This window comes from Betta splendens, chromosome 15, assembly GCF_900634795.4.
Source record: "Betta splendens chromosome 15, fBetSpl5.4, whole genome shotgun sequence".
Lineage (NCBI taxonomy): Eukaryota > Metazoa > Chordata > Actinopteri > Anabantiformes > Osphronemidae > Betta > Betta splendens.
Window position 1 is genome coordinate 7,397,332 of NC_040895.2, and position 26,346 is coordinate 7,423,677.

Consider the following 26,346-nt stretch of genomic DNA (forward strand, 5'->3'; position numbering starts at 1 on the left):
AGGATGAGGGGTGGGTGCAAAGGGTTTGACCTGTTCAATTAGCAAGGCAGCACAGCTGTTGCATCCAGCACAATGACCACAGTGGAGTAGAGAGTGGAGGGTTGACTTCCTATTAAAAGCATTTGATGCATGTGAGGTCAAAGTGTCTTCTATGAAAAAGAAACTTGTGAAAGAGGTGGAGAACAATAAAAAACATTATTGATATGATATAAGTCTTCGTGAACAGCCAAAATCACACAACTGTGTGTCACTTAGATGATGCACAGCAAGTGTGAGCATGGATCCAAAGGAACTGGGATGTTCTAAAACACTCAGGCTTTCGAGTCGGCTTCATTGTTTGCTTTCTATTAAACCCTGGCTGCACAGGCTCAGTTCCAGTGACCAGGAGGCCGACTCCGTACACACTGACATAGATCCAGGCCTTTGAGCTCCGCTCCAAGCCACAGTGGCAAGACGAAACATGGGATAATTAGTAGAAACGCCAGTTCGCTGGCTGATGTGGTGAACCAGCATGGATGAAAGCACATGCAGTCTACTGGGAAAATTCATTTCTTGCTAAACAACAAGTGACCCTGTGCAGGGTCCCTTGTAGGCAGCCGGCCTTGTTTGGGCTCAAACAGAGCCGCAGACCCTTCTCACTTAAACACCAGTGGCCTTTTCAGCCTGTTTAAACCCACTGGCGTGGAGAGGAGGAGCTGAGCACTGATAGAGAGCTGTGCGATGTCACTCCGCCTGTGGCCCGTTGCTATGATGAGTTCATTCAGCCCCGGGATACAAAGAGTTAATAGCTGCTGGGATTATGCAATGGCATGCTAGACGCCTTTCTCCTCTCTCACCCTCCATTCTTCACACCCTCCCCTTAAAAACGGTCCGCAGCCAAATTAGGCATTCCTGCACGTTTTGATCGGATGCATTTGAATGCGGCGGCGGCGCTGCACATGGTCTGGCACCGAAGTGAGAACAAAACAAGGATTTTGTTTCACTGGGAAGGAGAACCATCCCTCGCCAGGGCCTCACACCTGCCCTGCAGGGCCAATGTTGTCGTAAAGATTTACAACTGTCAAAGAGAGAAGGGGGGGGGGGTATCTGCAGAGTGTCAAAGCACCGGGAACATCTGTATACAGAGTTTTTTGAGCGTGAATGTGAAACCCCCGGTTATCACTAACAGCAGATAAGAAGTGGCATCTGGTAAAAGAACAATAAGATCAGTGACAAAAGGGTAAGAAAGTCGGATTAGCTCCTGAAATCCAGCATTAGATTAGAAGGTGTGACGATACAGCATACAATGAGGTAATGGCCCTCTGTCAGCTTAAAGACTGGATATGCATTTAATCAGCACCTCTGAGTTAGTATTTCTGACGCTTTCTGAGCATGAATACAAGAAATCAGGTTGTAAAGTAATGATTCAATGATTTTAAAGGGTTCACATACAAAAAAAACATGTTGTATGAAAACAAAGACATGTTTTCTACAAAAAAACAGAAACAAATTGCCACTAGTACTTCAGCTAATTCTATTACTGATTAATCTCTTAGATGGTATATTGATTAACCTATTGTTGGGTTTGACCAGAAATGTAAAAAAAGTGCCTGAGGTAATTTCAGTTTTGATCAATAAAACAACCCCCAAAGACGATTAGAGAGAAAAAAACAATAATTCCAACCACACTGATTCCTTAAAACAATGCTCATGCCAGTTTAAACACCTACATTTGTTAGGAGACAGAGCTGTGCAGGCAGGCACCAAGGCAATAAACCACCCTACAGAGGGAGAGAAGGAACACAAAGCAGATCCACGAGGGCCGACTCCAACCACCACTGGAGTCCAGCAGCAAAGCCGGCGAAGCCGCCAGCACGTAAACCGCCTTCACGCACGCACAAAGCAGCTACGGAACCAGTCATTACCAGCAGCACTCAGCCCCTCACACCGTCCTTTGTTTATTTGGTTTTATTGATCACGGGGGCCACAGTGGTTATTAAAACCTGTGGTTGCCTTCGATCCGAGCGAACGTGAGGGACGCCCCGCGTGCACGTGTCAGCATGTTTGCACCCTGGACACAGCAAACTTTCTCATTGGGAGCTTGGTCGATGTAGGTCGTCCATTATTCGCTCCTCGGCGCTGAAAAGAGCAGGCGGCTTTGGCAACCGCCGATGCCACTGGCATGGTGCAACTTCAAATTAGTCCACATTACAGACTCGCTGGAGGAAAACTATAAATAAATGAGGCTAAAAGAATAAAGGATTTTTCCACTTAGCCCTGCAATTAATTAGTCATACAGCAAACAAGTACGAAGAGAAATTACAGCCTGATGAGAACAATTTGTCTGTCTTCCCCAACTCACTCTCTGTCTTCACTTCAGGCCCCTTTGTCCTATACTCCTCCAGAAACCGCTTAAGATGGCAGACCTAGATCAGTTTTGGGGTCATGAGCCAGAAGACTGGGACCCAGAAGATGAGAGTGCATCGATTTAGACGTGACAAGGACCCTAAATCTGAGACGCCGGGCGGCCATGATTGCAACCTCAGAGAGAGAGAGTGCAAGAAGATCCTCCCTGGGGACAAGAGCCCTCTATAATGGAGTGAGTGCACGCTGCCATAGTGGCCGGGTGAAAGAGAGGACTCTCCAGTTCAAAAGGCTTCACCTAAACCTGAATAAACACCGTCTGATAAATGAGCAGAAACAAGAGCCGCGGGAGGAAGAATCCTCCCCCAGCTCCACAACTTGGTCGAACAAACACTAAGGACCGCGTCCTATTAATCATGTTTTTAGTTGTTTTTTTTATTGTCCTCCACAAGCGATACCTTATACAAGCCAATACAGAAGTGCATTCGTCCCTTACTGTGAAGGAGCAAATGTGTGTGTTTAAGTAGTTTCACACTTTGAGTCCGGGGGCCTCTCCCTGCAGCCGAGCAGCCGACAGGAACAGGCAGGTTAATAAAAACCAACTCAACGGATTAGAATAAGGCAACAGCAGGTGAGCACGCCGCCTCAAAGAGCCCGGGTTACCTGCTCCGAGCTGATCCACAAGCCCAAAGCTAATACTGTGCAGACCCTGTGGATTGGGTTCAGGCGGCTTTTAACAGACACGGTGGAATCGCCCATTCCGTAATCCGCAATCACTCATTAATGCGGCAGAGCGGCTGCTCAGTGCCGACTTCCTGTACTCCTGGACCCTTCTAGGCGAAACACAACCCATTTGTTGACAGTAAAACAAATCCATTACACAAACCCAGTAAAATCCACGCTGGTTTGCTGCTTCTGCAGTCGAGTTACGCTTCTTTGATTTAAAGAGGGTTGTTCAAGGCGGAGAGGAGATTCCCAAAGTCTGGATCTAGTAGATCTTCCATTAAGACGTTTTACGGCCTCACCCCTAAATCACCGTAAAGCGGTGACTGTTTTCCTGCACAGGAATGAATATATGATTATACGGGAAAACCTGATGGGCAGATGAGGTTTGTGCTACGAGGGATAGAGTTCAAAGAGAAAAGCTTGTGATGAAGACGCTCCTGTAACATCTCACATCTGTCCCGGCTCCTCTCCAACAAGCTTTTCACATCAATGCCTGAGGAATGAAAGGAGGGAGAAGGCACCGCGCGCCGCGAGGCGAAGAGGAAGTGCGGACGCGTTGGGGAGACAGACGGGAGAGATGCAGCATAAACATTATGGACATAAACGCCATAAGTGGCTCTCATCCACGAGAGCCGCTTCAGAGCACGCGGCCACAAATAGAAACCAGATCGAGAGCTGAGCGGCACAAACAGCCCTCGTACTGTAACCGAAACACAGAACTCTGGGTAAATATTTGACCGTGCCGGCTAGAACCCGCAAATTAAACATCCCTTCAGGAACACGCGGATAGCTTCATGTGGGAGTAAAGCCACCATATAAAAAAAAAAACAGATCTCATTTATGAAAATGAAAATGAGGCGTTTCTAGAGTGAGCTGAAGCACGCGGGGCCCTGGCGCTACCTGGCCTGGCTCCATTTATGCATCTTATAAACACAAACCGGCCGCGGCTTCAGTCTCCCCTGCTGCCGGCGCACAGAGGACACATTCATCCCAAAGTGGGCACCGCGAGGAGACCGTGGGGGCGGTGGTGGGGGCGGGGGGGGGGGGGGGGCGCAGACACGCTTCAACCTAAAGGAATTTTTCAGCCACTTGGACGATCGGCTGTGTTGAAGGCCGGGGGGAAAACACGGGCCCGCGCGTCCGTCCTCGCGCGGAGATCAGATAAAGGCGCCTCCGCTTTGACACGATGAGCGGCGGGGCTGATCCTGGGGCCGGAGAGGAACACGGGGGAGGAAGGAAGTTTTGGTGCCTTGGCTCCCACCCCGCAGCCGGGGTTATGAACTTTAGGCGGCTTCAATGTGGGGGGCCATCTTCCTGGTGTTTATTCCCCTCTAGCTCCTCTTTGGGGAGGGGGGGGGGCAGTCAGTCATATGAACGGCATCCACAACAGCATGCCAAGCGGCGGCTCAGAGGGGCCGTTGGAACACGCATGCAGATTTATGAATATGATAATCGCAAATAGCTGATCCGCGGTGCTGAGGGTTGGAGAGACAGGGCGACTCCTGGGAATACGTAATGGCCGCCTCCAGCGAGCGATGCGGAGGATTCCGCCCTCTCCCTGCCGCGCATCACAAACGTGATCATCTCATAACCAGATAAATATGCACTAGTGCCTAAATGATACTTCTTTATCGGAAACGCGCGAGCTCCGCGTGGGTTTCGTCAAACTGTGAACAGCCTTGACGTAGCACTCGTTAAATCCTGGGCCACTTTAAAAGCGAACAAACTTCCAGTTGTAGTTTTTTCTCCCCAAACTGGGTTTACTGGGGGAGGGGATCCCCTTCCCCCACCGCCCCCCCTCTCCTAAATAAAATGTACTTAACATTCTTTTAAAAGCAAGTCGGCATAAAGTGTTAATTGCGACCCGTCCGCTGTTTCTCCCGTTGCTCCGTTTCAGTGCGTAACTAACGTAACCAGGCGTCCGTGTGTGTGAGTGTAACGTTACAGTAGCTCGCTACCAACCTTGGAGGCAGAGAATAGCGATGCCGTACGTTAGACGCGGCGGCGGCTCCCTCCTTCCCCCGCGACGGGTCCCGCTCCCTCCTCCCGGTAGATCCATGACCGACCTGCTGGTGCTCGTCGGCGCCCCGGTGCCGTTCTCCGGTGGCCGCTGGAGAGCCGTGGGTCGAAAGGGGAGCGGCTAGCGCGAGCGGCGCGTCACCGCGTGCGTACAGGTAAGCTAAGCCCGTTACCTGCGCAGGTCCCCGGGGCTCGTGGACGCTAGCGAGCGCAGCACCGGGACATGTGCGGCGGGACGCTCGGCTCCGTCGGCGTCACGGGCACCAGACGAGCGGCGTAACGACCGAGGAGCGGGCGACGAGCAGCCGCCGAAAGTTCCGAGTGAAGTTCAAACTTCCAGCCGGAGTCGACGCGAATTGACCTCGCAGTGGTTCGTTACAGCCCGGCGTGTGTAGCCGCCATCTGCCTGCGTCCGGAGCCGCCGAGCGCCACTGAACTGGCCGTTCTCTCTCCAGTGGGAGTTTAGTTCCGCGGTGTTTCCAACTTGGCTTCCTCCACTCTCTAGTGTGATTTTTTTTACTACAGCGTCGCGTAGTACGAAATCATACAACCGAGTTCCGGTGTAGACTTTCAAAATAAATGGTCAACCTATGCTTTGTAGCGAACTCAAATATTTACCATATTTCAACACATTTACTTTCGCGCATTTTTACGTAGCACAAATTAATGTAAGCAAATAGTCAGATTTATTTTGTTTTGTTAATTTGTTATTGTTTACGCACATGCAATGATTTTTCACAATTTAGCACTTTTTTAAAATGCATTATTTCACCAAACTACATTTTCTTACATTTTTGTAAGATAAGGAAGTTTAAATTTCAGAATAGTTGAACGAGGAACTGCAGAAATTAGCCGCATGCGATGAGTTTTTTAAGAAAATACGATATATATAGGTTATATATTTTGAAATATAAACATGACACATCCTCTTTGAATCTGTACATCTCCGGTCGCTTGACAGGTATTCCCGTTTTCCTACCGTACGGCTTCCGGTGCCCGTACCTTACCTGGGATGAGGAGTGCAACACTGCGACCCCATGGACCAAGTCGATCATTGTTTCCTTCACTTGTATGGATGCTGATTTAATTTTATAATGCTAACAATTCTGAAACAACTACATCTACGTATTAATCACGCGTTAATATATCATTCCTACATACACATATAACGTCTATTTGCACCTATTCGTTTTTCCAATGCGAGGACAACGCGTTAGACGACTCTTGTTTCAGGTCTTTATACATTACTCATTTATGTAGAAATGTATATAAAGAATATTTTGACTTTAACACTACACCTTCTGTTCCTATACTGTGGCGTATAATATACCAGTGTAAACTGTGTTTGGAGAAATGCTTCCCAATGCTCTTAATAATAGAATCAAAGCACACGGTGCTAGTTAACACATTCTGTGACACTTTGGAGTTTGGCAGGTAATAAATGGCACAAACACAATAGATTCTTTCTATGCAAGTGAATCGGCCTAAGTACAAGGAGATGTCCCCTGCTGCCACAGGCGCACAGGACTGTGTGTGTGGGACTGGTGCCATGTTTGCTTTCCAGCTGGCACCTGGATGCCTGATAGACGCATTCAGTCAACCACACAGACGGATTAAAGGGTCAAAAAAGTGTCAATTAATGTTATAGAAGGGCTGTCGAGATGGAGGAAATCTTGGAGGATACATAACCATTATGTGGAAAATCTGACATCCACTTACTCACCGGAGCTGAGTTCTGAAGCGCTAATAAGCTCTGCGACTCTGAGTCACGGCTTGTTTGTACGATGGCTGAGAAAAGGAGTCTCGGAAGAACAAAAACCTTCCCGGATCAGTTCATTCAAAGCCCTCAGTAGTTATTAAATTGCTGGGGCGCCACATTAAAGCTCTGACATACTGGGATTAACAGGGAGCTGAGAAAAACCCTGGGTTTACCTCTGCCAGGAGGACGGCGAGGGAACAGCCTCAGAGACACAGCATTGCTTGGCTGGGTCTCAGTGTTTACAGAGTTCCCACACTTGTGCAGACAGACACAAAGCTCTCACTCTGTCACATTGTGCAGGTTTAGGAGCAGATTAACTCAATGGTCACATCAAAGAATTTTCCAGACCTTTAAACCAAAAATCTTAAAAGGATTATAAAGCCGGTAATCATTAAATATATCAAAATGTCATAAGACGACAAACATTATTAATCCCCAGATAGGTGTAGATAGAAGTACTGAGCACTGTCTAGTAATGCTATGGTGCTTTAAGGTCTGATGGCTGTAGGGATGATGATTTTCCGTGTTCAGTCCTGCAGCTCAGCGAGGGTCCACAGCAGCTGCTTCTCCATCTTCCTGTCAATGTCTAACGACCTACAACGCCTAAGGAACAAAATACATCTGTCTTTCTATTATGTTTATCTGTGTGAAGTGACCAGTCCAACATGATGCCCAGGTATACTTTTAGATATTTGTAGGCTGGCACCACAGATGTGGAGCTGCTCAGTAGGATGCATCTTTAGTCACAACACAACTATGACAAGCAACTGTTTTAATTTCTAAATCATGATCAGTCTGTATTTATGACAAATACGACTGCCGTACAGCTCAAACACTAGGCCTGCTAATTACATTATATTCTAGGATTTGTGAACTCACCACATTCTACATTTATTACACAGGCGGAAAGGAAAAACATTGGTAAAATAGAGACAGCAAATGTAAGAAATAACTAGAAAATATGTCAGTTCTTTTGAGCCATTTCACTAAAAATGCAATCAAAGGCAGAGACAGACCCACTTGTGCAAATAGTATCATAGTAGAGCTCTAGACATCACACATCCTGATCCGTGTAAACAACATTATAAGAACAGTCAGAAATCGGTCTTGAATTAAGTGATCTAGTTCAGCCTCAGTAATGCTTATATACAATTTAAAACACTGAACATGTTCATGGTTGTGTTTGTCATGACTCAGATTGTACCCGTGTCTTCCCCACAATGGAAAACACAAAGCTGTAGAGGTTAACGCAGCATCCTTCCAAATTTTGAACACTTTTTGAACTAAAGTTTCACCCTGTCCCCTCATGGCATTTAACCAGATTGCAGATAAATCTCAAAAGGCAAAGTGTATAACCATTAAAATGAAAATAAAAGAAAAAGATTTGTTAAACAGTGTAATCAAGTCAACTTTAACCCAACAAACCTATTTTATGTTTTTTTACAGGTAGAAAAATATTTAATCTGCACTAATACAAGGAATGGCACAATAAATTGGAGGAACACAACTTATAAAGACAACACAAGAAGAAACACACTAATACAGACGTTATGGCAACAGACAAAGTGCAGAACCACAGCAACTAAATGCAAATGCACAATGCATCAGATCAGGTTTTTCAGTGGAAGACCAAAGTAAAATAACTACAATTTATTAAATTATTAGTGCATGCGAGTGAAAATGTCTTTGGGTCAGATCCTGGCAGGCAGAAGAAGGGGGTGTGAGAGGCTGCCACTCTCTGGTAGTGTTGCTGAAGAAAGCTTCCTCAGGTCGGTGAAGTGGTTCGCTCAGAAAAAGCCACCAGTTCAGTTTCCAGTGTACAAATCCACCGTGCTGGAGCTCAGACCCCGGCTCTCTCTGAAATTGTTGCCTCCTCGAGTCTGGCAGTGACACAAAACCCCACCGATGCAGAAGACAGAAATGATGCAGGTTAGAACGTAACATTTAACAACAACAACAACAACATGGATCCACGATGAATCCATTTAATCACATGCAGCAGGCAAATGGTGTCACACCTGGAAGTGGTCATCACTGGTTCTGTTCAGGTAATTCAAGGAAGCAGCTCGCTTCATGCTGTTAAACAGAGAATATTACATTAATATACATGGTTGTGTTCCTTTTTATGCTAAGCTCACTCTTTCCTCAAAGGACATTTCTTTAGTTCTTACTTGGTGTTGCGAGGCTCTGGCGGCCCGTTGCCCTGCAGTTTCTTTACCAGCATCTCGCTGCTGCGGCGCAAAACATCCCTGAGCTTCCCCAGAGAGCCGCTGCGCTGGAGAGCTCCACTGCCGTCCTGCGAACACAGAATCATCAGCCCATCCATTCTGTACTTACCCATTGTGAGAACTGGGCTGAAGCAGGCCTTCAAGCAATGATAATATTCTTAAAGATTATTCAAGACAACCACTTAGAGAAAACACGTGTGAAAACTTGATCAGTTCTTTAAGCACAATTTAGTGCATCAGTGTGATGTGGCCTGGAGGTGATTTCAGTGCTTGTCAGAGGAATAATCCCTAAGCTTTGGTCCAATTTTGTCTTAGTTCAGATAAAACTTTTGTGACTCGTTGGACTCTTTGCTCTTCATGAAGGCAGTTATGGATTCCTCCCACACCAGTCACATCCTCCCCACGGTTATATTGTATTGGACAGCGAGCCATATATTACCCCATTTAAACATTCATTTATCTACATTCAAATATTTGGAGAGATTCGATTTTTGTAAAAACTGTATGAAAATTATTGTCAATGTTACTTTACTTGATAATTTATCTTAAATGTGTCTTTTTCTTTCTTTTCAGGCTCACGTCTTCTGGTGAGTGGGCAAAATGTGCTGCCCTTCAGAGAACATATAACTAAATATAACAAACTTAATCTGCCCAAGGTAAAAAAATATGTACTTTATTTTTTTCAATAAAACTATTACATTTTAGGAATTGGTAATTTGTCTTTTAATTATTTGTACTCATATGTAGTCCACAAATGAAATTGCCTTTCTTTTAACTATTTTGTGTGTCACCACATTATTGGAAAGCGAATAATTTATCATTTTATCCATCCATCCATTAGTCTACAGTTTGAGTTAGGTGAGAATGACCCGAGCAGAGAACAGTATGGTTTGGTGGGCTGCATGTTGAAATGCTACATGAACATTGTTGGTCTTTTGTGGATGTAGTACTGTCCTACAACCAGCAGGGGGAACTGGGGGTGAATAAAACCTTGAGCTGAAACCTAAACAATCTGATAATAAAATGACGTCTTCATCTGATGTAGAGAACAAACAAAACGTCACAAATGAAAAAGTTTATTTGAGAATACCAACAGGTGTTGATGCAATAATCTTCACAATGCAGAATGGTAAATATAATGCAATCCTACTTACTACGGTGCTTATAGACCTCACCATTTATTTATATTTTCCATTTGAGAAAACTGAAGCACACTATATATGCCAAGAATAGATAGTTCAATAAATAAGCATTCCACTAACACAGCAACATTGTCATAATTATTTTTTCTCAGTTGCATTAGAAGTATGGTGTACTCGTGGGAAGGAATGAAGTAGCACACTGAAAAGCCGTACAGTGAACGCACTTGTCCAACCTAGAAATGCAGCCTACAATTAAACTTTCAAGATGTTAAGTCATTTACATTCAGTTAATGAAACATCTGAAATTACAGAGGAAACACTCACTATACTTGAGTCTAACACACGATTCACCAAAGTGACAATGTTTATTTGCAAATAACTAAGAAAAAAAAGCATGGCAAGACACTCCAATTAGCTTTGTGTTCAAAATACAGTATCCACAGCCAGAGCGGGCACCGTGACTAAATACACACTAAACCTATAGTGAAATCCAGGCCTCCACTGAATTATTCCACTAATCCTAAACCAACAGATCAAGGCAATTTTAGGTGTTTATGTCTGTTGTTTTCAAATCTATTATTAATCAGTGTCTGTCAGTTGATATCGCATCAACGTTAATGCCTATTCCCTTTGTAAATGTGAGCTACTGTGTACATTGTATTGTGCATTGTAGAGCTTGTGTAAATACCCTAATAAAGCAACGACACTGAAGCCAGTAGGAGCAGGTTGAAAAAATAAATCACTGTTACAACACCCTGCACGCTGTGATGCGACCAATCTGCCGTCAGCTTTGGCCTAAACGATGCTGCACGCTCTGGTCTTTCACAACAGGTAACACTATGGCATCATTAAAACACTACCGCCTGAACATTCAGCCACAAAATCATTAAAAAAAGCTGTTAAATAAATGTAAACAAAGTCATATAAAATTAAAATAAGTAGGAAATACATCTATAAAAACACAAAATGGCAAAGCTCCCTTCTTATTTGTTGCCAAATATTAAAAGAAGAGGATTTTGCAAAAATCTTGATTAGCATGTGCAACTTTACAGTACCATCGTAAAACCGTTTTGCTTTTGATCTTAGGCATTAGTTTAAACTGAAAACACTGACTAAAATATACTAATATGGCTAAATACAGGCACCAATTTAGAAGCTAACTTCAAGTTAGCGTTTACTCAAATGAGCTGAGGCCGCTGAAGGCAACAGATACACAAGTAATTCACACTGAGACCAACTGTGGCATATCATTTTGTTGTAGAATATTCAGTCTAATAAACAACTTCTAGAGCTTAAGATGCTGTCAGAGGCGACACTGATCCTCAGAATCTTTCAGCATTTAGTTTAAATGAAGCCTTGAACTAAATAAATAGCACTTTTACTCAAATCAATCTACTACATGTGCATAGGAAAAAACAATTGACTGCTGGAGAGAAGAAAAATGTGCAAGTGTATTCCTCACAGCAAGGGGTTACATACGCAATGACCTTTTTTTGTTATGTGAGAACAAGAGTGGAAGTGTTGATTTCCGATATGGTGGACGACACTAGGTTAGTGAAAGGAAAGAACAGAGAAAGCGAAAAAGCAGAGGTGAAAAGACCAAACGTCCCGGCAGTTTTCACTTGAACAGGGGACAGAGGCGACAACCAGGAGAGGGCACTGAGTCTCTGCCAGAGGCGGCACCGGGACTGGTAGAGGAGCTGTTGGTGTGTTGGGACAGAGAAGGCCAGAGGGAATGACAATACATATCCTGTTGATATTGTTTTGGGGAAGGAGAGAAGGATGGAGGAATAGTCTTGATGGCTTAGGCCTGATAAGAGAGAGAGAGAGAGAGAGAGAAACAGACAAAACAATAGACATTGTGAGATTAAGAGCTCTGGGGATGGGCTTCCTATGCTCAACACCTACACAGCAGAAACTATACTGTCTGTTCTGAACCTGGCTGTATTAATGACTGCAGCTAGAATTAGGTTGAGAAAATCCTAGTGGATCGATCATAGAAATGATCGAAATGATCCCTAAAACTCATGAGCTAAAATAGCTATTTTTGAAACTGCACTCCAGTACGAGACGCAGGCCAGTGATGCGGTAAGTTGGTGGCTGCAGTCCCTGTGACTCAGCTGTTCTTTCCTCTCCGAGTACCAAAAAGTCTAAACTTAGCTCACTGCACCCAACCAGTGGTTGTTCACTGCAGATGAGACATCCACAAGAATTACCATTTAAACAGACACTGTCTACAGTATGATCTTTCATAAAATTACAGGAGTCTAAAATTCCCTAATTCAAATATGCATCTGTTGAAAGATGTTAACATAAGCTTAATTCTTCAAAGACTAGCTTCTCTTGCCTATCCTTTTAATTATGCAACTGTGCTGCAACCCACCCACGTGCGCCGTGTGGAAGAGGTCAAGAGGGAGAGTACAATCCACTGAGCGAGAAAGAGAAATTTGACTGAAAGGCTGATTGGTTGTCATGGCAAAGGTAATCAAAGACCAAGGCCAGTGCACACACAAAGGGATGAAATCTGAAAAGCATGCAAACTGAAATGTCTAGTCAGAGCACAAAGCTGTTACACACATACACAAGTCAAATCATGCATTTGTAAGAGAGACACACAATGTTAATCCCTATGAACAACCACTAAGTTGCCGAAGGCTGTAATCAGCTGTTTTCTACAGTAACAGGTTGAACATTAGGGAAATAAGTTCCTGTGAAGAGACACCTATCGAGTCCTCATTTAAATGCCTTATTCTGAGCATGTAAACCCGCTTCTGCTTCTATTTGACACTTATCAGATGTTCTGTGAGACGTGTTTAGGCAAAGTTATAAGCTCATCACACCTATCGGCAAATATCTACAGAAGCAGACAGCACTTCACAGGCCCGGTAGCTAAAACACAAGTCACACATGATGGCGTGTTTTTAGCGGGATGGATGGATGGAATTTGTTGAACAGCTATTTAGTCTTTAAGAGTTTCATTCTACTGCCGTGGGAGTAATGACGACACACCTGCAGTCACACATACACACAGGTGCACAACAGGGTGAATATGCATGCTGTGGCATTTGCTGCAGTGGATTTTACTGCAGCTTCCAGTAGCTGTGTTAAGCGTTCGAAGCGTGTACAAGAAGGCATTCAACTCACGACAGCAACTGAATGTTACGGAATTAGAAAGCAGCAGACAGGTTAACACCACTCTCAACCATGTGAGAACGCACACATGGTGCATTAGTATGAGTTTTAAGGGTGAGCCCAGCAGGCTGCCTTTGCTGCATGCGTGTCTGGACTGGGCTGCTGCAGCGAAGGGTGTGGCTGCACTTATAGTGAGGGGAGAGGCACAGGCTCAAACTAGTCATCGCTCCTGGCACAGTTCTTCCCTCTGACTGATTTAATCCTGTCCAGAGGGACTCTTTGGGCTACAGGTCACCGCTGCGCACTGATTTTCATGTTTTCAGCACCAAGAGTTTTAAATAACAAACAATAGGAATGACAAGTCAAGTGTGCAGTGCTATGTAGAAATAAAAGCCCTGCAGTGCATCAGCACTAATGATTCTTGGTGTGGGTGAGTCACAGGTGGAACCATTACGTGCCAGTCACTGGGTTCACTGAGCATCAGCCTTTTAGTTGCTGTTTATTGTTTTCATCATTAAACATGTTAGATATAGAGGCCGGATGTCTGTCTAGTAGCTCTTATTATCTATTCTGTATTTCAGGTGCCACACATTGAGCTTGTGCCTTTTTGTTACCACTCCACTAGTGCAGAAGCATTGCCAAGAAAAAAAACACTGCCAAGCTATGAACAACAAAAAAAACATGTAGTTTAAAAAAAACAAAAAACACAAATGCTGTCAAACACCAGGGGTCAGCATGCCAAGACACTCAATCAGCTTCACATGGTGCTTGGTGTATATAAAGGGGTTTGATGGACTGGTACAGACAGATCAGTGAAGGTGGAAAAATCCATAACCAGAAATGCTTCAATATCATTATGCAGGAACGCAGATGTAGCAAAGCTGGGCTTTGTTAGTGTAAGAGCGTCATATTCATCTGTCTTATATTATGTCATGCAGAGATGACTAATATTTGCTTTGGTGGGGTTTTAACTCAATGCAGAGGCTCCTGAAAGCTCTGATCATTTAGGCACTGACAGGCAGCTTCCTGCTACTGCTGCTGCAGTCTACGTCAGCACACTACACTCACTCACTGTCTACATCGCTCTGTGCTATCTGTACCAGTCCACACTCTCTATGATACTACTAGCACCACCTTGTTCTTCCAGTGAGGCTACTTGCCGTATTAACTATGTTGTAGTGGATCTGTACTCACCCCGTTCCACTCCACGCCCATACTCACTTCCTCGCCAGTCTCAGAGCCGCTCTCATACTTAACGCTGGTCAGACTGTCCCTGCTCCTCCGCCGGTCACCTTCTCCGTCCTTCAGAATCTCCACCACGCGTGTCTGGTTGATGGGGTCAATGCCCTGATGAGGAAAAACACAAACAAAGAAGCAAAAAAACTATTAGCATACAATACACACATACAGTATCAGCTAGCTTTATTTTGAGTTAGAGTGAAAAGTTATATGGAGAAACTAAGGTGAATTAAAGTTTGTTTTCTTTGTTTTGACGCATTGACAGTTTCAAATTTTGTTGAAACATCACAAGGACAATGGAACGTTGAAATGACTAAGATGGGAGTGATGTTAGGGGGGAGAGGTGAAGCTGATATAGGGGTGATCAGTTAGAGACAAACCACTTACTGTGTTGCTCTGGATCCATAGCAATGTAGAAAAAGGGAAAGAAATATCATGAGATTTACTTTCCTAACATGGGAAGCATAGTCTAGAATTTACAAAAACTGCCGCATTTGCAGGAAGAATCGGCCACTTCAGACAGGAAATGCTGCTGACCTGCTTGCGAGACCTGACGGCGCACTCTTCCAGGGTCTCAGCGGCCTCCAGCTTGCCCTGGCGGCGGTACAGAGCCCCGAGGTTCCTCAGGGTGGTGTTCACTGTGGGGCTGCAGACACAATACAGGCAGAGCATAGTTGATCCGAAGGTCAAACAAAGGAGTGTTGCATCGGAGCAAAAATGTGTCAAGGACTAATGCTTTAAGTAATGATTATGCTACATTCCAAAATTAATTAATCAGATATAGAGCTGCTATGTTTTTTCAGTGTGTAAAACTAAAAGTTAGTAAGTAATTTCCTCCCTTTTACAAGCGTCTTAGGTGAGCTGTAAAACTAATAATGCTGCCAACAGGTGTGTGACTCACCTGTTGACTTTGCAGGCCTTGTACCAGCCTCCATATTCCCCATAAGGAGTGTTGTCCCTGTGCTTGCCCTGGAAGTAAATAAGAGTTAAAAAAAAGTGAGCGTGAAAAGGGGAGTGGTCAAAGTGGGTGAACTATTTTTCCTTCTTTATATTAAATAATGTCATGTCAGATGCAACGTTGCAATTTCTAAAAGGAGTGAAATAAGCAAAACCACATTTTGTTTTGTTTTTTAAAAAACACTACGGCTGTGCATTTTGCAATAAACATAGATTGTTATTGCTTGTCCCCAGAAACACAAGATTATTACAAGCCTCCCTCACCTTGCTCATCTCCTCTCTCTCCTCTGCATGCATCCAGATGGGTTTGTTCTCAGCTGCAGAAAGAGAAACAAGAGAGGGTCGAGACAGCAAATCTGAAATCAGCTAGTCACACTCAACTTGTTTTTCCATTTTTGGCCAAAAATACAATCCTGAGATATTTTAACCAGGAGTCTGAATACTGAAAATGAAAACATGAATATTTTAAGTGTGAACAAATCCCAAAACAGAATTAGACACAATTCACGTTAGACACAACAATAACTTGGATATTTCTTTAATACAAGCAACCAAACTTAAAAAAAGAGAGATGTACAACTCATTTATTAGTTCTTTCACTAAGAACTAACATACAACAATTTTAAACCCCCTGCACCCATAGAAAAATGAATTGTCGCTGCAGCGTCCCTCACCAACAGGTTTAAAACACCTAAGTGCTACTGAAAGTTAACACGTGAAGAACAAACTGTTCAGAAGTGTGTGTGTGTGTGTGTGTGTGTGTGTGTGTGTGTCAGTGTAGTGAACTGAGTCACTTTCATTCCTTTTTCAAAGCAGTCAATCAAAGGCTCTGGAGGGAAGCCATGAAAAAGGTTTTCTTAAACCGAAAGGAAAAAAAATGCAAGGTTCCATCTTTTAGACAATAAATCTTTTATTTCTTCAAATAGTGTGTGGAAAAATTCTCTGAATCCATTGAATCCTGTTTAGAACATGGTCCACTTTTTAACCATTTGTCCATCACTGACTCTGCTCGCTGGTGTGAGACAAACAGCAGATGGAAGATGAGACAATGGTGAAAACAAAAGTCTAATTTGAACATTTTGAGGGTCAGTGTAACGCAGTGTAGGATGCATTGATTGTGTTACTAACTGAGTTTGACCATACAGCAGTAACACTTAACTAGGTGCTGCCAAATACCCTGGTTATATCTACTACGTGGTCTTACCATCAACAGATCCAAACTCTTTCTCATGAGCACGAGTCAAAATCTCTTTGTACAGAATCTCAGCCTCCTTGTATTTCCCCTGTTTGAGGTAACACGATGCCTGAAGAAAAAAGAAGCGATAGCACATTTAGTACTGGAGCAAATTGACCCATCTATTGACTCTCAGTGGTCCTGAGAGAGAGTAGGAGAAGCATGTCTGCATATTCTACCGCACGCTGTGGATCATGAAAAATTATACTGAACAGCAGACCCTCCCTTTTGTCTGCATTTAGCCCCCATCTACGTGATGAATGCCCCCACAGAGAGTAAGCTCAGGCTGACAATGACACCCAGTGGTTTTAATTATAAATAAATGCTCTCTCTGGGTTTACCTCACACTCAGCTCTATGCCAAAATTGTGTATACATATACTGTAGGATGTTAAATGAAAGCCTATAAAGTAGTGATCTCTCACCAGGTTGTTCTTGGTTTTGGCCACATTGGGATCATCGGGGCCCAGCCTGCACTCATAGATCTCCAGGGCGCGGCAGTAATAGTACTCCACCTCCTCATACTTGCCCTGGTTCTGACAGAGCAGAGCCAGGTTGTTCAGCTGCTTGGCCACATCTGGGTGGTCCTTTCCCAGGACCTGATGGAAATCAGGCAAAGGCATTGAATTAAACTTTCAGTGTGTGTCTCTATTTTTCCAGCTCCTCTTCCTGCCTTCACTAGACAGTAGTTTCTGCTGGAAGCAGGCACTCAGGAGATCTAATAAAAGGCTGGGTGATCGATAGAGCAGCTACGGAATAGAGGGTGCATATAAAGAGATCCACTGCATCTTGCTGAACTCTGCAGTCACATATCTATTTCCTGCCTTGTTCCCCCAATGTCTGCTATCTATTTCCATATGCACTCTCAATTAAACCCTCCAATTCTCCACCCTCACAGGCCCCCAGCGGAAACATTACAGACAATTCAAGAAAATTATGGGCTCAATCTTTCTATTTATAGCATCTGGTGTTACAATACACTTAATTAATTTATTCTAATGAGCTAATTGTTCACTGTTGTAGCCTTGAGATGAGGCCTTGATAGCGAAGACGTATTCTGCTCTGCTGGTGCAATCTAGGGATATGGCCTACCTTTTCTCTGATCTCCAGGGCCCTCTTACACAGAGGCTCAGCCTCTTTGTACTTCCCTCGCTTTCCATACAGCACGGCCAAGTTATTCAGCGTCGCAGCCACCTAAACAAAAACAAAAACATCCTGACTAGGATTGCTTTACAAAGATTCACACAACATAACTGCCAAAGGTAACAACCATCTCTTATTGTCTGTCATAATTTAAATGCAGGCCTTTCTGTTTGTTTGGATCATGTGTCTATAAGCAGACATGAGCAGTTCTTTGCAAGCCTTAGACACAAAAATCCATATGAAAAATCAATACAGTCTGTAGAGTAGGACAGTAAACATAGCAAAATGTGTAGTTATTGCTTCTCAGTACACAGCGCCTTTAAGCGATTATGAACAAACACAAGATGATGAGAGTCTGTCTCTAAATATGGATTTGCCCAAACACAAATATTGTTGCCATGGTGGAATCTTACAGCAGGATGATCTTTGCCCAGGGTTTTCTCCCGGATGGAGAGAGCATCATTGAGCAGATGGGCGGCCTCTTTGTATTTGTTCTGATCCCTGTGTGTGAGATTAAGAACCAGAGAAATAATCACATGAAGTTCCTAAACACTTCTAAATCTTCAGAAATGAATATAATGTGAAGTGAACAAAGGGGCAATATGACAAGTAAACATCTAGCCTTTAATAAAGGCTCTTTTCTGACCTATAGACTAAAGCCAGGATGTTGAGCATGGTGGCCACGTCAGGGTGGTCATGTCCAGAGGTCTTCTCCAGGTCCTCCAAAGCCTGCTTGCACAGAGGAACAGCCACCTCGTACCTGCCCTGGGAAGCGTACTGGATCACCAGGTTGTGCAGGGTTCTGAGGCGGGCTGGGATCTCGTAGCCTCCCTGCTGGGCGGCAGCCACAGCCGCACTGTTATGTTGCTGCTGCGCTGTGGGGTGCACAGAGGGCAAAGGTCAGCTTGGTTGCCTGACCCAATTGACCTCAATTACATGTGCATAAACGCAACACTGTGGTGGAATAATTTAATTATAGGGATAATGAGGTTAGCGTGCAATTGCATAACACAACAGCATTCTGGACTACTTTTACTACTGTAGTATTGAAATAAGTGTTAAGTGCTATTATCTCGCAATGCCTTATTGCGATGCTGTATATCATCATTCTTACTCCCTTGTCCATGCTCCTCTTCATCATTGGGGAAGAGGTCATCCAGTGAGTCCTTCTGTGTTTCCTTGTCCTTCTCTTCCTGCTGAGGGGATAAAACAAACCAACCTGTCAGACCTCCCAATATGAACAACAATTCAGGATTCAATTGCAAGGAACTGGATGCAATTACAAACAGGAGCAACACGAGAATCAGAAGCAAAAGGATCAGTTTAAAAGCATTTAAAAGTATTAGAACAACAGCCTGATAAATGAATGGTCCAAAAAACAAAAATGGCTTATAGTAAACCTGGATTGGGTTCCTGCTGAGTCAAGCAGTTAGTCTTTTTAGTGACTAATAATCGGGTCATAATGTGGAGTGATTCATCCTCATGAACAGATCAACGAGGACCTGATCAGGCTCATTCCTGGAACCACGTGGATCTTATTGTCACTAATGTATTGTGAATGTATTTAAAGCCTCATGGAATATTTGTGATAAGGTAACATTAATTAAAAAAAGAAAGACCCTACTTTTATACCTTTTACTCTGCATTTGTAAAATTCTATTGGTACATTTTTGCCCCACGTTGCACATGATAAGAACAGTTTCATTTGGAAACATGAATAATCAAGGCAGGTTATCAGTGTTAAAAAGAATGGTTTTAACCAAATCTTATCTTATATTGAGGACAGTTAAACCAAAATTTATTAATTTAGCCAGCAATACTATATGTAGATGCATTTGTAATTGGTGCCTCAGTCCCTATAAGAAACATACTTTAAGTATACAATACTTACAGTGGGTGAGACATCCTCGTCATATTTTTTGAGCTGGTTCATGAACTCCAGGTGTTTCTTCTCCTCCTCCAGCTGGGCCACACTCTGCTCACTTTTCTGTAGCTTCTGTTGGGTGTTGGCTAGCTCATCCCGGAGCCACTGGTTTTCCTGGCAGAGCCTCCTCACCTGTGCACGCAGCTTCTGCTTTTCTGACTCCACCGCATTCAGGTGGTTGGACAAGGCCATCATCACCTGGGACAGAGACAGCATTCAAGAGCACAGAGGATCAGCAAAGGCGAGCTGTTGCAGGAAAGCACAGAGCTGGAGTCGATTGTGAATGAATCATGATCACCACACAAGCTGAGTATAGAATGAGGAAGCAAAACAGCCACAGTAAAAGACAGACAGACTGATATTATTAAAAACCTTAGCCCACTTCAGGATAGACCAATTAGGTTGTTCAGCTTGCCTTACCTGTGCTTCCCCCAGGCCCAGTTCGATCATCTCCACCGACTTGCGGAGAAGGTTGGACTTCTCATGCACCAGATTGGCCTCTTCATCCTTCTTTAGGCACTTGATGGTCTCCAGGAGGCTGTGAAGGATAGAGTTGTGTTCGTTTTTCAGGGCCTCGAGGCCCTGAATCACCAGCTTTGTGTTAGAGATGATCTCCTCCTGCGAAAGCTTTTCAAGCTTCTCTTCTCGTGGATACACCATGGTGGACATCTTCTCAGTTAAACCTAAAAATATGATTAAAAGAAAAAGAAAATGGACGTTAGAACAGGTCTGCCTATTGGACCAGCTGCCATTTTAAAGGCACTTTTAAACATGCAGCCAGGCTTGTTCAACTGAACTGCAAATGCTGATTTGTTGCCTTCACTTTTCTTCAGCATCAAATTATCGTTAAAACAATAAACATCCAAGTTTTCCCTCGGCTGGAGAAACATGAAAGAAGCCAATTATTATCGCTGAAAGTTAACCATCATCTGAGTTAAGTCCAAGCCATGGATCGAAACAGAAACCACATCATTTTTTATTGCTTAACAAATTCACTGCAGCACCACAGTGGAAAATGTGACTAAATTTATGTGCACAGTTTGGTTACATTTGCATAATTTTCATTGCATCTGTTAAATCTGATGTTTAGAATTTGGTCCAGTTAAAACATTAACTAGAACCACGGTGCTCCAACTTTGTTGCGTTAAGTAGCCACATACAAGTTACCAATGCCATTAAATTGAAACACTGAAGCTAGAGAGACTGATTATTCTGGTAAACAAAGGTCTTTATTGAGACCTATATTAAGCTCTTGTTGGGTGGTAACAGAGGGGACACAGATGCTGCTGTGTGGTGCCTTCTGCTGCCAACAATTTAGACATTCAGCAGCCTAACTGGCTGCTTGACTGGTTGGGGAATCAGGGAGAAGACGGCATGAAATAAAAGCCCTTAGTCACACAGCTCACACCTGGTCAACTTAGAAAAATACTGTCACTAATACCCCGTTCTGAAGACATGCCAGCTTTGATGTTCAAATGGAATGTGTGCGTTTTCACCCAAGCTATCTGAAGAGAACCAGTGAGTCACTGAACCACATCATGCAAATATCACTGCAGAGAAACAAGCCTGCCCTTCAAATTGAGTCCATTTGAGCAGCGACCGTTGCTGATCAAAGGAACAAGAATAAAGTGACCTACAAATGTGGACGATACCATTAGTGATCAACTGCTTGTTTTTCTGTTTGCATTTAAGTAAATATTAAAGCTGGGCACTGAAAGGACAATAGCCACTAGCTCACAGCTTACTGTAGACATACAATCTATGTATAGACTTTTATTCAGTGAGGGTGACTAACTGATCTGTCTGTGACATGGAAGAAAAACATAAATATGCTAATCACACCAGAGACCAAGATGTTTTATCTGAGTATGTTGGTTTTATCCATCTAGGCTACAGATGTTGTTTATGTATCGATATTGTTCATTGCTTTCTATGCTAGAAAACACAGAAGCATGTACTTTAGAGGCTCAGACAGAAGACAGAAACTTTTATTTTTGTTGACAATAACCTAACTAGTTATCATGTCTATTTTATGAAGTGGTGCTGTCACACCACATCACAGCGATGGCAGAGAACGCTATTTACAAAACTCTTGACAAATTGTTGATAAAACATAGAGCTTTCATTAAAAACAATGAATTACACTAATAAAGTGGCTCCTCGAGATGAGGAAAAAGCAGCAGCGAAGGTGATGAAGTCACCGCATGCAGTGTTAATGCAACCAGCAGTGGCTTTCGTCTGTCAGCTAGTGACAGCGGACGACTTAATGGAGCTGGCACTCTGGGTTCAATGAGAGGATACAGTAATGATCTTTAAAACCCTCAAGGTTATGAATCCATTAAGTCAAATTAACTGCAAAATGTAATGAAAGGTATTGTACAGAGCTAAATGGAAAGAAAAGCAAAAAAATAAAAAAAAGCAGACAACAGCCCAGGTTTTCAAAAACTCCTTTCTCCTCTGATGATCAAGCATAATTAGAGACGACATCTTTTCCTCAGCTGTTACTTTGAGTCCTGCTGTATGTGAATCAAAGGACTGACTAGCTGGGAACGCACAGCAGCCACAGAAGCAAAACGCTTTGGCATCTCAGTCAGAGAAGGAACAAGCAGCTTTGAATGGATAAAATACACAAACACAATGAAGGACTCTTTCTTCCTTCAAACTGCTGGAGTTAATTTTTTCCAAGGGTTTAAAGACATGAGATAAAGTCCAACAGGCCTGCTGATTTCTTCATTGCCCTTGAATTAATCTTTAACATTTATTTTTCTCTCCATTCATAAATATCACGTCACATTCTGATAACATTATATCACACTAACAAACACAACCAACAGACACAGTAATGACACAAGCAGAGCCATGAGTCAAGGACATTACCACATATACTCACTAAGATCTGTCACTGTGCTTAGGGGACATGTACAAACGTGCATCTCTTTTTACAAGTTTCAACTTAGATTTTACAGCTGAGAGTGTATCTGGGATTTACTCCAATTGGTCTCATGATCAGGATTAAATATTACTCAAGGTTCAGGAGCAGTGAGTTAGTGGTTAGCAACACAAAACAATGCCTCACTTCTTACAACTCAGAAACCTTTTCCTATTGACTCTTCAGCCCAGAAGTACTTGCTGTGCCACATTTTTTATGCTCACCAAGGACACAACATGAAACTTCAACAATAGCTTTGGGTGATCACATTTGAGAAAATCTACAATCACAATTAGGATGCAAATTAAACCATCAGAGGACGCTATTAACAGAAATATTATCATTATATATAAAAAATAACTTCTAAACAAAAAGGCGTGTCTCCTAGGGACAAAAACCAACAGTAGGCAACAACTGACTAAATATGAAAAACAATATACAGTATACGCCCGTCTTAACAGGATAATTACATCACCTACTGAAAGCACTATATAACTACTAAATTCAAGCCATTTATTACAGCTGCTGACTGCATGTCTGCAGCTGATAAAGCTTCCTTGACTCAAAAACTAACCTGGCAGATCAGAGCTGAAGAAAAAAAAAAGGTAATGTAATACTGATTCCTATTCCAGCAGTAGCACTGTGTGACGATAAACTGCGTCATAAAAATGCAGTTTATCCAGAAACTTTTAGCGTGAAAGGATTTAAATGATGATGGAACAAGACAGTAATGAGCACTGATGCTGGGAAGAGGAGGATGCTTGCAGGATGATGGTGAGCGTTGTACTGTAGCAACCAATGTCAGCTCATGCTGCACATCAACAAACAACCACACCCATAGACGAGTGTGTGGAAAAACGGGTTAGAAAGGGGGATAAACTCTACTACTCTATACTCAGACACAAAAGAATAGTCCCAATAAGACACAATGGAAAAGGCTCTGTGCTACAGAAACAAAAGGAGTCTCACATGTCACTAAGACTGAAACAACATATTAAAACCTCACATTGATTTGCATATAGCTCCAGGTCCTGCATTCTCATTATTCCTCCAAGAACTTGAATCTCTAAAGCCAAATCATTTACACTCGGGTGATTCATATGGACAGAAAGACAATCTGGTGATGTTCAAGAGCTAATTTCTAAGAGAAGTAAAATGGGAAGTGTCTGGCTACTGATAACATGATGAACCAACAAGGTCAAATACCTTTGTGTATACAAAACAGTAGCAAATGCAAATACAGAAGTGGTGAAATATGCAAAGCACCTGCATTTTACTAGATTCGGTGTGATATTTATGGAGCAGGGAGTGAATCTTATGAACAAGTTAGATGACTCAACTTTGAGCTGGGACCAAAGGTCAGACTATACTGCTTCCAACACAGCACCTGCTCCCTAACTGCCAATATGAACGCAAAAGACGCCTCTGCTTTATAATAACATAGCCCAGGTCTAAAAGAAAAGCAATCTGCTTTATAGACAGGAAACAACTTATTTGTCATCTTGTCAGTGGAAATCTGGACAATTTCTCTGTCATGTTTGCCTTCGAAAGGCCCACACTTCATTTGCTGTTTAAACAGATGGTTTGTTCTTTCCCCTCTTTGGTTACAACCATCATCATCAAGATTTTCTTTCTCCTTTTGCATATGAGGATCTCAAAATCGTGCAGCTACGTGAAAGCTAAAGGCATAGGCACGCATTCACGCACACGGTAGATAAGCATTTGAGAAATGGTATGCGATGTGTAGACGGCTGTAGGACAACAAACAAGACAGCTGCCCTCTGTGGAGGGGCCTCAGTGTCATACTATTGGATCACTTCATCACTTGTCTGCATAAACAGCAATATAACAGACTGCCTGCATCAGTGCCAGAAACAAAGAGCACGGAGGGTGTGGCAGGGCCTGGGACGTCCAGGAGGGAGAGGCCACTGGGTGTCTACAGCCATCCATCACTCCAATGACATCAGCTGCAGGAGGACAATTTTACCACTACTGCGCTTATGACAAAATGTCACTGATTGCAATTGCCACTGATGTAAGAACGGACACCAGTGAGCGTCCACGCATCTGTGTTAAAAAGTGACACGTGTATAAAGCGCTGCTCTATAAGCGATTCTAGTGCGGTACACAGAAAAATTGAGGGGAAAAACAAACCTAGGCATTTTTTTCTAATCAGAACTTCTGGTTGATGACTTAGCACGACGTCACTGTTTGGAAACAAAAACGGGCGCTTCTCTAAATCTTACAAACAACCATAAAAAACAAACTAATTGTTTTCTATTATTTGACGTGCGTCTTGTTCGGCTCGATTTCTTTATGTTATGACTTTCGCAGTTCACCATGATTATGCGACTCTACATTTACCTACTCAGCTCCTATATAAAAGCAAGACTTTAACAGCCACTGTGTCTGCGAAACGAATTAGACGAAATACGAACTAACACTCGATGAACTGAATAAAGCTTATTAAATATGTTCCTCGCTACCGTCGGCGACTAATAAGCGCTAACTAGCTTCGGCTAACGAGCTAGCATCACCCATCCATAGTTGATAAGAGTTGACTCTGCTCAAACCGCCAAGCTTTTGTTTCATATATACGGCCCCTATCACTTACAGATAAATAGACGTTTATATATGGCTCAACAACTACTAAAGCAATTATTATTCTATCTCACACTTACCGTGAACTAGGACTGGCGGCTAGCTCAGCCCCTTTAAATCCAAAATGTCTCCGGAACAGAAAGATTCTCCCAGCAGCCTCTGCGACTCAGTTGATGTGTAGTGATGTCATGTCTTGGTGTCTGGGTGTCCAGAAACCCAAGTTTAGATGATTAAAAAGAAAACGATAAATATATTATTTTATAATAAATACATAATTTATTAGTAGATATACCATAATATACAACATAAATATATACAATAATGTTTTTTTCTTTGAAACGACCCTAAAACTATACCCGTTTTCTGTAATACCTCATAAATTCTGTCGATAAAAATTACAAAACCATACAGCGACATCTAGCGGTTATCTTGTAAAATTTAGCAAAAGACATTAATTAACTTTTCACCTTTTTTTTTATTTTACTTGATCTTTGTTTACAATAAAATAAGCAATAATTGGAGTAATGTTGACAATTTATTACACTTCAAGGCACGTGCCTAAACTGAGGCGCTAAGTAGCTCCAGTTCTTCATGTTAAAACTCAAAATAACACAGTCCTATAAATAAAAAACCAAAACAGACAAAAATGACACGGGTATGTATGTGTGTATACTTGTGTATTTTAATCTGTAGGATGCATTTAATCTCTTGAATTTATATGATTTATTATGTTTTATATAGCATAATATGTGCGATACCACCTACTGGTTGCAATAAGGGTGGCACTGAGGTGGGTGGAACATAATGGGCTGAATATTGTGAAGGAGTGGCAGGATGGTTGGGATAAAGAGGATAAAGGACGAAAGCTTTATAGCATCAAAAAGAATGTGGTGGTAGGTGGAGGACTAGGTGGACGGGGGAGAAGAAAACAGGTTATTTTAAGTAGGTTAAGAATTGGGCACACGTATTTG

The 26,346-nt window shown here is 42.8% G+C and overlaps 2 protein-coding genes across 8 annotated transcripts in view; both read right to left on the bottom strand.

Annotated features, from left to right (window-relative positions):
* ptk7b (protein tyrosine kinase 7b) overlaps window positions 1-5,603 on the bottom strand; it is a 48,234-nt gene extending 42,631 nt beyond the window's left edge. Inside the window, exon 1 of the mRNA XM_029174949.3 lies at window positions 5,032-5,603. Within this exon, the coding sequence (XP_029030782.1) occupies window positions 5,032-5,128 (97 nt within the window). The 5' untranslated portion in view covers window positions 5,129-5,603. The remainder of the gene's footprint in view (window positions 1-5,031) is intronic.
* Window positions 5,604-7,604: 2,001 nt separating this feature from the next.
* On the bottom strand, window positions 7,605-25,585 carry klc1b (kinesin light chain 1b). Of its 7 annotated transcripts, none has more exons than XM_029174952.2 (17): window positions 25,456-25,585; window positions 20,266-20,528; window positions 19,813-20,043; window positions 19,036-19,114; window positions 18,568-18,796; window positions 18,335-18,422; window positions 17,871-17,972; window positions 17,204-17,377; window positions 16,750-16,849; window positions 15,810-15,862; window positions 15,490-15,557; window positions 15,126-15,234; window positions 14,976-14,984; window positions 14,544-14,696; window positions 9,019-9,143; window positions 8,866-8,923; window positions 7,605-8,727 (listed from the first exon to the last, which is right to left on the bottom strand). In XM_029174952.2, exons 2-17 carry the CDS (start codon window positions 20,512-20,514, stop codon window positions 8,653-8,655), a joined length of 1,902 nt encoding a protein of 633 aa, XP_029030785.1. In that variant the 5' UTR covers window positions 20,515-20,528; window positions 25,456-25,585; the 3' UTR covers window positions 7,605-8,652. The 7 variants fall into 7 exon arrangements, with proteins under 7 accessions (XP_029030785.1, XP_029030784.1, XP_029030787.1 ...); XM_029174951.2 differs by having other exon boundaries at window positions 19,036-19,117; XM_029174954.2 differs by lacking the exon at window positions 14,976-14,984.
* Window positions 25,586-26,346: the final 761 nt, after the last annotated feature.